The 14,217-nt window shown below is 41.3% G+C and overlaps 1 protein-coding gene and 1 long non-coding RNA gene across 4 annotated transcripts in view; one reads left to right on the forward strand and one right to left on the reverse strand.

Moving 5' to 3' along the window:
* The window catches only part of LNPEP (leucyl and cystinyl aminopeptidase), a 120,110-nt gene extending 106,424 nt beyond the window's left edge, over positions 1-13,686 (reverse strand). Inside the window, exon 1 of one of the 2 annotated variants that reach the window (XM_077139083.1) lies at positions 12,375-13,686. In XM_077139083.1, the coding sequence (XP_076995198.1) occupies positions 12,375-12,474 (100 nt within the window). In that variant the 5' untranslated portion in view covers positions 12,475-13,686. Of the gene's footprint in view, positions 1-11,590; positions 11,896-12,374 lie in introns of those variants that run through there. The other variant, XM_077139084.1, reaches the window with a different exon arrangement.
* LOC143665556 (uncharacterized) overlaps positions 11,621-14,217 on the forward strand; it is a 62,676-nt gene continuing 60,079 nt past the window's right edge. For both annotated transcript variants that reach the window (XR_013167052.1, XR_013167053.1), the window contains exon 1: positions 11,621-11,882. This is a non-coding gene — a long non-coding RNA (uncharacterized LOC143665556). The remainder of the gene's footprint in view (positions 11,883-14,217) is intronic.

The following is a 14,217-nucleotide window of genomic DNA, read 5'->3' on the forward strand; positions in this document are numbered from 1 at the left end:
AGTCACTAGCAGAAATACAAATTTACTAGTTTCTTAAGGTTCCTGTGAGGAAACATAGCAAAATAGGTATGAATCTTAAAACACATTATATTATAGATATGTCTGTATTCCTGATGCCTATGAAACACAGGGCTTGATACTAGTTTATGAACTATTCTTACTCTGTATCTTCATGTTAACACTACCCCTTTCTGGTCTTAAATTCCTAATCATTTCAACCCCACCTAACAGACAAAAATATATTTAAAACCTGATCTAAGATTGAAACAAGTTCTACTTGTATGAATAATCAGATGTTGCATATCACATGTGCTTGAAGGAACCAGAAAAATAAAAAAATAACTCATCTAGACCAGATTTAAACTGAACATTGGAATGAACCTTTCTCTGAAAGTGCTACAAATTCATAAAAATTGCTAATAAATCTGAAAGGATTTATGCAAGCAGTCTGAATTGCTATTCACTATTATGCTATGCTATGCTATGCTATGCTATGCTATGCTATGCAGAAATCTTACAAAATTAGGCATATTCATGGACAGATCTGTGTTAGTCTGCCAAAACTGCCAGAATGCAACACACCAGAGATGGATCGGCTTTTAATAAAGGGATTTATTTAGTTAATAATTTATAGTTCTTCGGAGGAAAGGTAGTTAGCTTGCTTCCGAGGTTCTCTGTCACACGCAAAGGCACACAGCAGCGTCTGCTGACCTTGTCTCCTGGCTTCTGGGTTCCAATGGCTTTCTCCAAGATGATTCCATTCTGCATCTCTGTGCCAGTTGGAAAGAATTTACGTAACCTTGAAAAGCCACATTTTAATCCTGATCTATCACATGGAGGCAGCCATTTCTTTTAAACCCTATTCAATACTGTATACTAGGGACTTGATTAGATTATCTCCACAGAGACGTGGCTCCACCCATTCTACACAGGTCTTGATTAGTCTACTGGAATCCTGTAACAGAGGAAACATTTTGGAGAGAGTACCTTTTGAGAATGCCACAGAGCCAAAAAGCAGAGAGTCCACCCCAGCGACCTTTGGAGAAGTAGAAGGAAAATGCCTCCCGGGGAGCTTCATGAAGCAAGTGGCCTGGAGAGAAAGCTAGCAGATACCATGTCTGCCATGTACCTTTCTAGCTGAGAGAGAAACTGAACTTCATTGGCCTTTCTTGAGTGAAGCTAAACTCTTGTCGGTGCCTTAATTTGGACATTTCTAGAGACTTGCTCTAATTGGGACATTTTCATGGCCTCATAACTGTAAACTAGCAACTTAATAAATTCCTCCTTTAAAAAAAAAGCCATTTAGTTTCTGGTATACTGCATTCTGGCAACTAGTAAAAACTAGAACAATTTCCAAACATCTGGACTGAACTGCAAGTACTGAGATGAGGTACGCTGAGCTCTCTTCTGACCTCACTCTTTTAAGCTCTGGCTAATTAAATTACACCTTACTCATTGCAGAAGGCATTCCCCACCGCAAATGTCTTCAGCCACAGATGAATCTCACATACTGATGACTTAAGGGAACAGAAACAGGACAGGAACATCATCACCTTGCCAAATCAATACCCGACCCTAACAACCACAGTCTCCAAAATGAAAAAAGAAACATATAAAACCAAATATGTCTCTGGGAAGAGGAGTATGGGATAAGAACTGTGCTTCTCAAAGTCTGGGCATTTTCAAAGAGAGTGTACTGATTCGTATATTCATATCAATAATATTTTTAAAAATTAACTCCCCTGGAATATAATCTCCTCAAAGGGAGGGAACATACTGTATTCATATTTTCACTCCATCTTTAAGAACAAAGCTTGGAACAAGTTAGCACACAGTAAAGGTATATTTTAACAGACTTGTATATTAATGTATTTATTGGAGGGGGCGTATCTTTTAAAAGACTATTATCTTAAAAAAAGGATAAATGGGCAAAAATAAAGAACTAAACATATACAAGGGAGTTTAAAACAGTGTGAAGGAAGCCTGTGTACTAACATATACACTCTATGCGTCCTCCCTCACCTCCTTTCCTACCCGACACCCAATGAAAAACAGAGCAAGGAGATATGGAGAAGTAATTTTGATTTGTTATATTTTTAGTCTTCATAATGAAAATAAGAGATGAAGGAAGAACTATTAACATGATGTAAAAAAGAAGTTCAAAAGGAACAAATGGGGAAATAACCAAAGAATAAAAAGGAACACAAATTAAGTACATTTGAACCCCTGTATTCTTTAGTGTCAATAAAACAGAATTAGGCCCAAAGTATTCATCATTCAAAAAAAATTTTGTATGTAATCTCTATATACATTTCCATATTTATTTTATCGAGTTATTTGCAAAAGAATTAAGAGAAATAGATAATTTATAAGAATTTATAAAGCACTAAAAATCACTGAATTCTACTGAATAATCAGGCATCCAAAACCATTGTCAATGCCTCAAAGGAAATAACTCCAGTTAAAATTCTGTCAAGAAGACAGGTAAAAAGCATTAAGTCAACAAGTGTAACATGATATTCTACGGACTAAAGAATACAAACAGTTCAAGAGTGGATACTGAGAGCATCTAGTTCCTTTCTCCTGATACTTAGCATTATGACAATATCAAAATCCACCTAAAGATACACCATTTTACTCACTTAGTAGCTAGCTAATATCCTTGTGGAGGGTATAACTGAGAAGTTAGGAATTAATAAATGATTATGATTACTGAATCATTATATAGATATTTCTTTTTACCTTCTAGTATATTAGAGTAGACAGAAGGAAGTACCTGAAATTATTGAACTGTAACTCAACTGCCTCAATCTTTGATAATGCTGTCTAACTATATACATAATCTTTATCCTGTGATTGTGAAAACCTTATGACTGGCTCCATTTGTACCCTCATCCTGTTTCTCAAATGATCACAAAAAACAGCCCCTAATGTTTAACAAAGAACTAGAGTCCCCCAAAACTAATCCATCCCAATTACTAAGCTATCTAAGTTGATCTAACCAAAATTGGCCAGTCTAGCATGCACTGTAGCTTAAACTTTAACCTATACGTGACCTATACCTCATTATAATACTAAAAACCAGGTCCATCATATTAAGGCTGCCATCTTCTTATATACATTCTGTAAATAAGCAGGTAATCAATCTGTGAATGCTCAATAATCAAATCATCTCTAACTTCATCATCTTGAACCACTGTATTCATTATCTGAAAACTTGCCTACTTTTGATACTATAAAAGTATTAGAGTTACAGTAGCTTGGGGAGAGAGATTTTTAGGTCAAAAGGTCATCTGATCTCCTGCTTCACCCTTAGCAATAGAATCTGTCTCCCTTTGAAATCCCATTGTCTCAGGAATTGGTCATTTGAATGCATCAGGCAGAAAGCAAGATACTGACCTTGCTTTTGGTCAGTATCAATTTGGTGACTCTGGAATTCCAGGAGTACTAATTTATATATATTTACACACTAGTGCTTATTTACCTTTAAGCAATTCAAACAGCTTTTTTAAGACTTTTTAATTTACTGTTACCATGGGGAAGTATGAAAATATACATTGAACAAGCAAATGGACACAAACAGAAAATCAGACATAAAAAAACAAAGAATTATACTTTTGAGAGAGACAAAGGATTGACTATACATCATCTCATCCCATTTTTGCTCTCTTTTGCAGGACAAATCTAACTGTAATACATATCCTTTTCTATAGAACCATTTTCAGGCCATTTCTCTCCTGATTCTAAATCATATTAAGGCCAGACAGTGTTACAGAAATAAACTATTTCTTGTGTTTTTCCATAGGCTTATAACTAAAATCTTCCTAATTTTTCACATCCATCCCAAAGGGCTACACGCAAGAATGCTATTAGAATCAGAGTTTCTTATTCTAAAGAATATCAGAAAGCAGCAGCCAATTAGGAACTCTTGAACCATACAAATGCAATAACACACCAACTAACAATTTAAACAGATATTAAACACTTAATTTCATTAAATACCAATCAATTGGTGGATTATTCAACAGACAGAAAACAGAAAAGGTGTAGATGTCAGAACAAAGGGTGACTGTTCTGGAAGCAGGACCCCAGGGTCTTAAAACCCAGGCTCAGGGGACTCAAACCTGCATACTAACTTCCTGATCCACTTTTACCTTGAGGTAAACTCACCCACTCACCCACCCAGGACCAGGCCCGGAACTGGAAACTATTTCTCTCTTTGAAGCTTTAAAGCACTGAGGGGCATGGAGTGCCCACAGACCAGGAGAAAACCCGGCTGCCGAGCTTCCAGGCCAACAGTCTAGCGGCGGCAAGAGGCTCGATTATCACGTTTGCCTGGCCTGCCAGGGCTCCAGAACTTCGGGAGTCGGACTCCTTACTGCTTAGGGATCTGGTCCTGCCAGAGTTGTCAATCAATGATACCGATCAAAAGGGAGGGCAGGTGGGAGGAACAGCTGCCCAACTGCTTTCAAATGACCAATTTCTAAGACCCTCTTTCATACATTCAACTACTTTTCTGTGTGCTTTCGCCAAGTACAAAGTTACCAAAGTCTCTCAGTAGCCCATGCTGATGCAGATGGAACGCTGCTCTAAAGAGCAACTCATTTCTCATTCCCACAAACTAGCACCCTAAACATCTGTCTCCTACTGCAAGCTGAGCAATTAACTTTCTCTCTTTGAAACCCCACTGGTCTCAGGAATCGGTCATTTGCGTGCACTGGGCACAGAACTCCTCACTTTTAACCGGTATCAGGGGAAAATAAAATTATTTGACCTCCAATTTTCTCATTTATTTTCCTTGGCTAAAATACCTATCCTGATGTTTATATCAAACTTGTCCTCATATCAAATTTACAATCATTATCTTCTATAGTATTTTTTAAATCTGCCTTCATAAAACAGGCCACACAGTTCTTGATCATCCTCAGGGAACCTCTTAGACAGACTGAGCTCTAAAAGGTAACTGAAATTGAAAACGCTACCTAAATATCTATGCTCATTAAACCTTTCAAGTGAATCTATATCACTACAAATACCTCTGTAAGATCTAAAGGTAAAAAGTTTATCTTTAATTCTATCAACAATCAGGATATGGTTTCAAAAGAACTAAATCTATCATAATTTCTTATTTAAAATGGAAAATGGCATTAAGGTATTATGAATACCTGTGAGTGGTTTCAGAGGGAATTCATATCACTGAATAGAATCTACACAGAAAATTTATCTAAGAACTCTTCAACATAAACAGAAGTTTATGAATAAGAAAACACCTCAGTTAGTGAATAAATTACCAGATTTGTTCTCAGAAGGATCAAAAAATGATTTTGCTGATACTGCTCTGAAATACTTTTCTATCTACTCATCAGATTGATAAAACCAAGATATATGGTAGTCTTAAATCGCTGTAGCAATTATTTATCATCAATTCATAAATGACTTGAGGGTCAGTTACCTTATCAATAACCCATTTAAAAAGGCTAGGATTGTAATCACATTTCTTCTATCAACAGCCACTGTCAAGATAAGCTTCTTTGCATGAATTCAAGACTTTATCTTAAAAATTTTCCAAACTGCTATCAATTACAGCAGTCATGCACACAACTACGACGTGCAGCACTTGTGAACAAAGCTAGCTACACGTAAGTGAAATGTGTGCTTACTCCTAAGCCAACACATTATATTAGGTAATCTCCAATTCAGACCAGACCCTCCTTCATACATTCAATTATTTTTCTGTGTGCTTCCTCCAACTGCAAAATTACCAAGCCTCTCAGTAACCTGTGATGCAGATTTCCATCTAAAAGAGCATCCCCACAGACTAGGACCCAATACTCCACAATCAGCCTGAGCTGATTTTTTAAAATCAATAATTAAAAAAGTATATTTTTAAAATAAAGCTTCAGCTAAAAAAAAAATACCATGGCCGGAAGCTTCCTTGCCAACCAGAAAGTTCCTCTATGACACCAAATGACACCTGAGGCAGTTGTCTGGGAAACATGACCAGATACCACTGGTCATAGTTTGCTGTGCCACCCAGGGAGGATAGCAGCATACCAACCCGCAGAGGTACAATTTTAAAACTGCACCTCCCTACTCTGGTTCCCCCAGCTTAAGAAGCTCTCCCTGGAAACCTCAGGAAGCCTTTCCTTAAAATTCTTTCACCCCTGATCATGGCTTGGCCTCCCCAAACAGCAGCAGCGCAGAACACTGTGGACCCCATTCCTACCCCCATCACCCATTCTAGAGCAATTCTGACACTCGGCTTAAGTTTTGGTTTGGTAATTGCATTCCTGAAATATGTGGAAGGAAAGTCCAGGAGATCTATCTTTATCAAGCAATACACACTTGAAGGAAATGAATTTCAAAGCGTCTTCTACAAAAGAACTTCATTCTCCATTGTTTTATGAAACTCTCTTGGAAGTCTGAGTTATTTGACAAATGCTATGGTTTAGATGCTAAGGTCGGAATTTAAAACAAAACAAAACTTTTAAGTGGTTCAATGTTCTGTCATAAGCACACACTGAAAACCGAAGCAAAACCAGGCAGTGCAAAGCAAGTGGCCACTGCCATGGTGGTCCACAGAGTAGACGGTTTATAGACTTCTTTGTTTTTTTTCTTGAAATCTAAAACATTCAGAACAATGAGCAGCCCTAACATTACAAGTGACTATGACTTTTCTGATTACGAAAGAGAGAAGACTATGATTAAACCCCTAGTAACTGTTTTCCATCTCCTTCCAGGACCTCTAAATGCCTGTCTTAACACATTCAACCTCCTGCTCTCTCAATTTCTTTTATCCAGTCTCTCCTAACAAACCTCCATCTTCCAACCCTATCTTTCAACCTGATGCAACAGCGATCTGCTCCCTACCTCAGCCTGAGCTTATTTCTGAGCCAAAGACTTAAAAGATTCAAGGTATGACCTGAAAATCTCTGCCTAACAGCCTTCTTCTTTACCCTCTCCACATTTCTTTCATTTTTATCACTAATTTTCCTCTTACGTCGCGGTTTTTCCTAAATAACTTTGGTTCCAAAGTACAACAGGCACATTAATCTTCTCCCAGGGTAATCCTGACCACCCTCATGGATGCACAGACTCGTAACTGTCACACTTACTGCCTGGAAACACCAGGGTAGTGAGCAAGCAACCTTCTCTAAAAGACCACTAGGAATAAAAGGAGCTGTGCCACTTCAAGGGATCCCAGACTTCTCTTCATTCCCATTCCTGGAATCCTGTGAATTCTCAAAACGCTGCATTTCCAGAGATTCAAATTTTAAAAAAAAGGACTGCCTTTCTTGGGTTGCTCCAATGAAATCATGGAAAGTCCTAGTTCCAACTACAAAACACCAACCTCCTACAGTTTTAAGACTGAGGTAACTAATCGACAGACCGTGGCTACACTATTTTCCTAATTCAACTGCCAAGACCCCAGTCTAATTCTCTCTCCATCCCAATTTCTAGGGTAATCTTGAGCAAACTCCTCTGCATCTCATTTTTCTAAGGCATTCATGGAGAAGGTCAAAATTGTTGGCTTTTTCTTAATAAGAGTTGTTTTTTATTAAATCAGTAAAAATGTGAACTTACTGGTGGCAGATGTTACGTGAACAGTTAATAAAAACAATTTTGTACCGTTTTTTCATGAATATCGTCCTAGACCAAGTTTGTTTGTTTTTCATTTTTAAACAGTTTTATTCACATATCATACAATCCAACCTAAGTAAAAAAATCAATGGTTCCTTTCCTTCAGCAAAGAATCTCATACCCCTTCCTCATATCCCTGTCCCCTTACATTTAATTTTGGCATATTGCCTTTGTTACAGTCAATATAAGCACATTACAATGTTATGGTTAACTATACACCACAGCCTGCATTGATCGTATTTTTTCCTGTAAACCACCCCATCTCCAACACCTTGCAATGCTGATATTCATTTGTTCTCCCTCATGCAAAAACATTCTTATATTTGCATATTTAATTCCCCAGCACTGTCCACTCTAGGTATTTCTAGATAAAGGATAAAGACATCTCAGTCTTTATGCTATCTTTCCTTCTGGTTAGACCAAGTTTTATTGCCTTTTCAAGTCTATATTTTCATATTTCTTTTATTAGCATGAAAACAAAACTAGGTTCTTCCAATTAATTTCTCTTAGCTTACTAGTATCAGATGACAAGTTTGTGGGTTTTTTCTAACTGTGCCTGGCAGAAAATCTATTTGTAAGTGGGCATTCAAAATTGGTGTCTGGGGCAGTGTGATGGTGGCTCAGTGGCAGGATTCTCACCTGCCATGCTGGAGACCAGGGTTGGATTCCTGGAGCCTGCCCATGCAAAAAGAGAGAAAGAAAGAAAAAAAGGAGTCTGATTGTATTCTTGAACAGAAAATCAGCCTTCATTTATTTTCTATATAATTTCCTTACAATCAAATTTTCCAGTTACATATCTTTCAGGCTGTTTCTCAAGAATCAAGTAGATATATGATAATCACTGTAACAATTTCTAAAGTATGGTGTTTTTTTTAACTTCTATCAAGACATGCTTTTTGTGAAGATGATAAGTAAAAGCAAATAAATCTTTCACCTCTACTTTCCAGTTAGCAACTAGATTGGTTTCTAGCCACAACCTCAACCTGAGACTATTAATAATGCCAACACCAGGCTTTACTGCTGCTTCCATTTGGTTACTATTTGGCTTATTTCCCTGACTGAAAAAACTTACAGAAGGATAAACAGAATCTAATATATTCCATCATATAGAAAAACTATGATTATCCATTTTTTAAGAAAAAAAATATAAACAAACATAGTAAAGCTAACATTTTTTGACAGCTGATGCTAAAAAAGTTTTCTTTTTAAATGTTTACCTAAAGGACAACTATTATTTCTAAGATAAAAAGGTGAAATCACAATTCTTAACTGCCTTACAACCCAGAATATCTCATTTGTTGTCTAGATTTCCATTTTGGAAGTTGGGTAATACTTTCAACTGGATGTCAATCTATAAACAAAAACAAAAATAATTTTGTAAACCAGATAATACACCAGGCTGTAGTACTAAAGTGATTACCGGGGGCTACGTTCATATAAAAAAATGACAAACTGTTTCCATTATGTTTTCAGTTTTGGGACTTTAAAACACCAATGTTGTCCCCAATCTCTACATTTACTTCAGACCATACCACAAACTGGAAAGTGTAAAAAATGTATATATAATTACAGGAAACAAAGTTTATCCCCATAAATATTTTCACAAATCCTGAATCTGTTTACCTTAACAAACAACCCCAAACCCCCTTCTGGTGAATACTTCTAGTATCCTTAAACTGTAGTTGTGGATTCCTAGTCCCAACGTCAGACCTAATAAATCAGATTTTGAAGGTAAGTCTTAACATCTGCTTCCTTAACACGAACCTAAATTATTCTGAAATAACCAAGAGCCTTGCATATAAATGAAAACAAAGTTACACAGACATAAAATAACTCTAGCAATTTGATATTACCTCTAACAAAAGACCAAGATAGTTGCCAAAATTGTTTTGTGATGTGCATATCACTATTCCTAATAGTTTCACCCACACCTGCCTAACAGGGCACAATAGTTACTGTCAGATCAATTTAAGCACTGGTACAGCATGTCTCCATTAAAAAAAAAAAAAAGCCACCAAATATCCAAAGCCAGGCGGGATATCCAGTCTTTGGCATATCAGCAGTCCCTTCCAAGGGCAAGGCCAAAAATATCTCCTGAGCCAAATTATGTCCCTAATGATAAGCCCTTTCTTAAGATGAGCATTTTAAATGGGTTGCAGCACTATGTAGTCTGAGCAGGCTAACGAAAGATGTTCATCAAATAAACCAAAACCCATTATCAACAGGCAGAAAGTAGGACCTAAAAAAAACGGGCCACATCAGTAGTAAGTTTTCACTGAAAACAAGTGCAGAAAGCCCTACCAGAATAAGTGAGTACTGAAGGCAGGAATGACAAGACAAACTAAATCTGCCTCCTTTACAAATGGATAGGTCAGAGTATAAAAACAACATTGTCACTAAAAGATATGTGGTCCTGAATTACAGAAACTTTCTTTTGTTAAGTGACACATCCCTCTTCATTATAGGAATATATGAAAGCATAAGTGGTAAAGACTTTAATTAAAAGAGGATGAATGTGTAACATAAGCTAATTAATTTCAAACTTGATAAATCCTGCAATCAGAAATTCTGTGAATAATGAAACACTCTGCACAGAACATACGGACCTACAGGAGAAGTATATATGCATATCATTTGCAGTCAATTAAGTACAAAGATAAACATACTTTCCACTAAACCATGTGATGTTTGAAGACACTAGAAAATTTTACATCTATTCCTTCAAAGGGTCCGAAATAAATACCCAGCCCATCTTCAATGTGAAAATTACCTCAATTTGCTAGCATCTAATTTCTCTTTTTTTTTTAACATGGGCAGGCAGCAGGAAGCGAACCTGGGTCCTCTGGCATGGCAGGCGAACACTCTGCCTGCTGAGCCACTGTGGCCCGCATCTAATTTCTTTTTAACTTAAGATGTGGTTTCTGTTCTCCTTGTTAAAGAACACAAGAAAAGAGTACAAGGGAGGAATAACACATTAACTAAAATGATGTACTGCAAAACTGTCTTCAGTACAGACTCTGAATATATGAAACATAGGCAAGGATTAGAAATCCAATTTCCTACATAGAAGCTGAAGCATTGCTTCCTTTTCTTACCACCCCCCCACCCTGGGATTTTTCCATTGCCCTCCCATATGTGACAATTTTGCAAATATTCACATCTAGAACAGCGTATTCTATGAAAAGAAAACAGGCCCAAATTTTAAGACTTGAGAATGTACTTCAATTCTGTAGAGGCAGGTTCATCAAACGAGCAACTAATAATCTTGAGCAAATGGGTGATGCAGCCATGCTACAGAGATTTTTTCTTTTTTTATTTAGGTGAAACTGTACATTTAAAATCCTACCAACATGGAAGCTACAAGCATTCTATCTAGAACAAACAAGAAATCTATGGAAGAATAAGCACTGGAATATTCAAGCGCAATATTATAATATATATTATAATACTAAAGTGCTAGATGGTCTCTAAGGCTCCAATCAGCTCAAATCTTCCTTGATTCTCTGGATAACTTTACCAGACTACTCTTAGAGCCTTAGTAATTACAAATAGAATTGAAATGAGAAAGAAAATTCAGAATTAAAGTTGTCATTATTAAACCTAATTAATCAGCTCAGACAGAAAGATGGCAGCAGAATAAAGCATTCTGAATTAGGGACAGAGTAGTTATAACGACCCCATGAACGAAGCACAGCATACAACAAAGTCTGGCTGAGGTTTGGGATAGAGTGGACAATGTCTGTCTTTTGACTGGTAACTGACAATTCAAACAGGGATGAGACCGGCCTCGATACTGCTATAGCCTAACTACCTGAAAGTAATGAACCACACATCAACTGGGAAGTGAATCTACTTAATTTTAGCGTGAATTCTCCCTTGACAGTTTTCCTACTTTGTATCCTTAAAAGGCATCCTATACTCAACGCCGCACAATGGTAAGACATCTCACCCATATATTGTGACTCTAGCACTCCTGGTGCAAACAAAAGCCATCGTTTTAATTAGAGATGGGACTCCATTCAGTAAAGCGCCGTGGCAGTTTGCAGGGCATCGTGCAGGCTCCTGCTTTGACTCTCGCCTCAACCCAAATTGTGATATCATCGTGACGGACTCTTGATATTTAACGAGTCTTTGACTGAAAAGCTGATTATCAGGAAGGCAGGAAGCCGAACGCTCTGCAGAGCGCCTCAGCAACAGACAGGAAAGTGGCAATGCGGATAGGCATCTCTCTTCGGCAGAGGGTGAGCAAGGCTTCCCGCAAGTTTCCCCTCCTTCCACTCATTGGTCTGCCAAGGCCCCCACCCCCCCACCGCCCTATTAGGAAAAGTCACGCCGGCAACTCTCTGAAGGACAAGGGGACAGAGCCCGGCGTGCCACAGAAGTTGGGTTTGGCAGGCGCCACGGTTTAACCCTACCATCCCGAAAGCAGGGGCAGACAACTTTCCCGCTGTCCCCTCCTCTGCGCACAACAGCCCAAACTTTGTTGTGCGTCCGTCCGCCCCGCCGCACAGCGGAGCTCTGGGTCCCGGCCACCCCCAGCCACCTCCCACCCGGGGCAGCCCCCCGGCCCCGCGCTGGCCGCTGCCGCCCCCAGCTTCCTACCACCTCCCCTAAACCCAGGCAAGACACCCGCGATGGGGGCAACTGAAACCCGTCCCCGCGTGTCACGGCTGCCGGCAACCCAGAGAGCTTGTGAGAGCCTGACCCCGGCGCCTCGGGCCTCCCACACTCACCATTGGTAAAAGGTTCCATTTTACCCCGCCGCGGCTCCTTGCAGCCGGAGCGCCTAAGACTCCTACTCCGCCAGCTGAAGCGGCCCTGCCGACTGAGCATGCCCAGCGCGGCCGCCGAGGGCTGCCAGGGAGGTGCCGCGAGGGGTGGCGCCGCTCCGCTGCTTCGAGGCTCCGGGTTTTTGCGGTGGCTGCAGGAGGAGGGAGGGAGGCTTGAGGGCAAAGCGAGGCTCAGGCTCAGCCCTCGGGGGACCGGGGGAAAGAAGGCGGAAGTAGAAAGTTAGGCCTAGGGGCCACAAGCCCCGCCCCTCGCCCGAAGAGGCCGCGGCTCTGTTGCTCTCCAAGGCCGAGAACTGCAGCCTGTGGTTCACCAAATGTCAGTGGGCTCCCTGGGCCCGGACCCCGTTCTAGGCTGCGGGAACACCATACTGCGCCTGGAAAAGTCCCTGCTCCGTGGAACGTACATTCCAGAGCAGACAAAAAACAAACACGGAAGACACATGGAGTAAATGTACCGCAAAACATTAAATCGGGGTGGTGGGATGCAGAGTGAGTGGGTGGCTAATTCGAATGGCGTCGGGAGGACAGGACTTGCTGAGCCGGTGCCTCTGAACCAGAGGTTTGAAGACAGAGTAGGAGCCTGCGGGCGAAGGTCGCACTCCGGACCGCGAAGCATCGGTTTCCCTGTGAAGCTGGTCTCCGAGGAGCTCAGTTCGCCAAGGCCCGAGGGAAAGGGCGCCGCAGCTCTCCTCAGCACAGTGGCCCCAAGCGGTCGGTCGCCTGGAGTCCAACGGGAGGGAAGGGAGCCCCGAAGGGCCCAGTGGGCCTAGAGTCGGGTCCTAGGGTTAGCGGCTTCGGGTGCGGCCTCTCGATGCGGGCGGATCACAAAACCCGGCGCCGGATCTCCAGGCCCCGGGCCGCGTGCGCCACAGGATGTGGGCAGAAGGACGGCGGGACCCGAGCCTCGAATCAACACCTGCGGCTCTTGGGTGAGCTGAGGTTGAGGCCGCGCCTTGCTAGGCCCAAGGAGCCGAAACTCCCCTAGTCGCCTCCCCACCCCTCACCCCCACCTCCAGCCCTAGCGCCATGGTGTCCAGCCCCGAGCCACCATTGTTTCCGATGTCGATTCCGGGCACTCCTGGCGAGACTCGGGAACATCTTGAGGCCCCGTTGACCCCTGGGAGGCCCGTGGGGGGCCCCGCTTCTTCCGCCTCCCTTCCTCGCTGTGCGCAGGGCCGCCGTCGCCTCCTCTCCTTGCCCCCTCCCGCAGCCCTGGCCCCTGCAGCGACTTGGCTCGGGCTGCCCCTCGCTGCGCCTGCCAACTGTCACATGCTCCTCCGAGGCTGTCAACAGGGGAGCGTCGGGTGCAAACCAGCCCGCGGCGAGCGCAAACAGCCTGAGAAAACAGAGGTGGCCGGGGTGTCGTTCAATTCGTACAGGAATTAGAAGTTAAATTTTAAAGAAGTAAAATCAAAGTGCGTGGCCATTTGGGATACTGTATTTTAAAATACGAAATGAATATCACCCATCTCCCAATCCCTCTTCAAAAACCTCCAGTGGGCATCAGTTACGCTTAGAATAAGATCGTAACCCCTCATATGCGTCAGGGACCTCGTCTTCTACCCTTGCAGTGCTTTGGCCACAGATGCCTTCATGCCGTTTCCGAAATCTCAAAAAGTTTTATCCAGTAACGTTAGTCATTGCTTTTACCTGTTTCTGTGCAGGAACTGTTCCTTCTGCCTGGTACTTTGCCTGCTGATTCCTTCTTGTCATTTAGGTCTCAACTCAAATGTCACCTCTGTAGAGAGCCTTTCCTGACCACACAATCTAAAATAGCCACAGACAA

Source organism: Tamandua tetradactyla, chromosome 21, assembly GCF_023851605.1.
Source record: "Tamandua tetradactyla isolate mTamTet1 chromosome 21, mTamTet1.pri, whole genome shotgun sequence".
NCBI classification, from domain to species: Eukaryota; Metazoa; Chordata; class Mammalia; order Pilosa; family Myrmecophagidae; genus Tamandua; species Tamandua tetradactyla.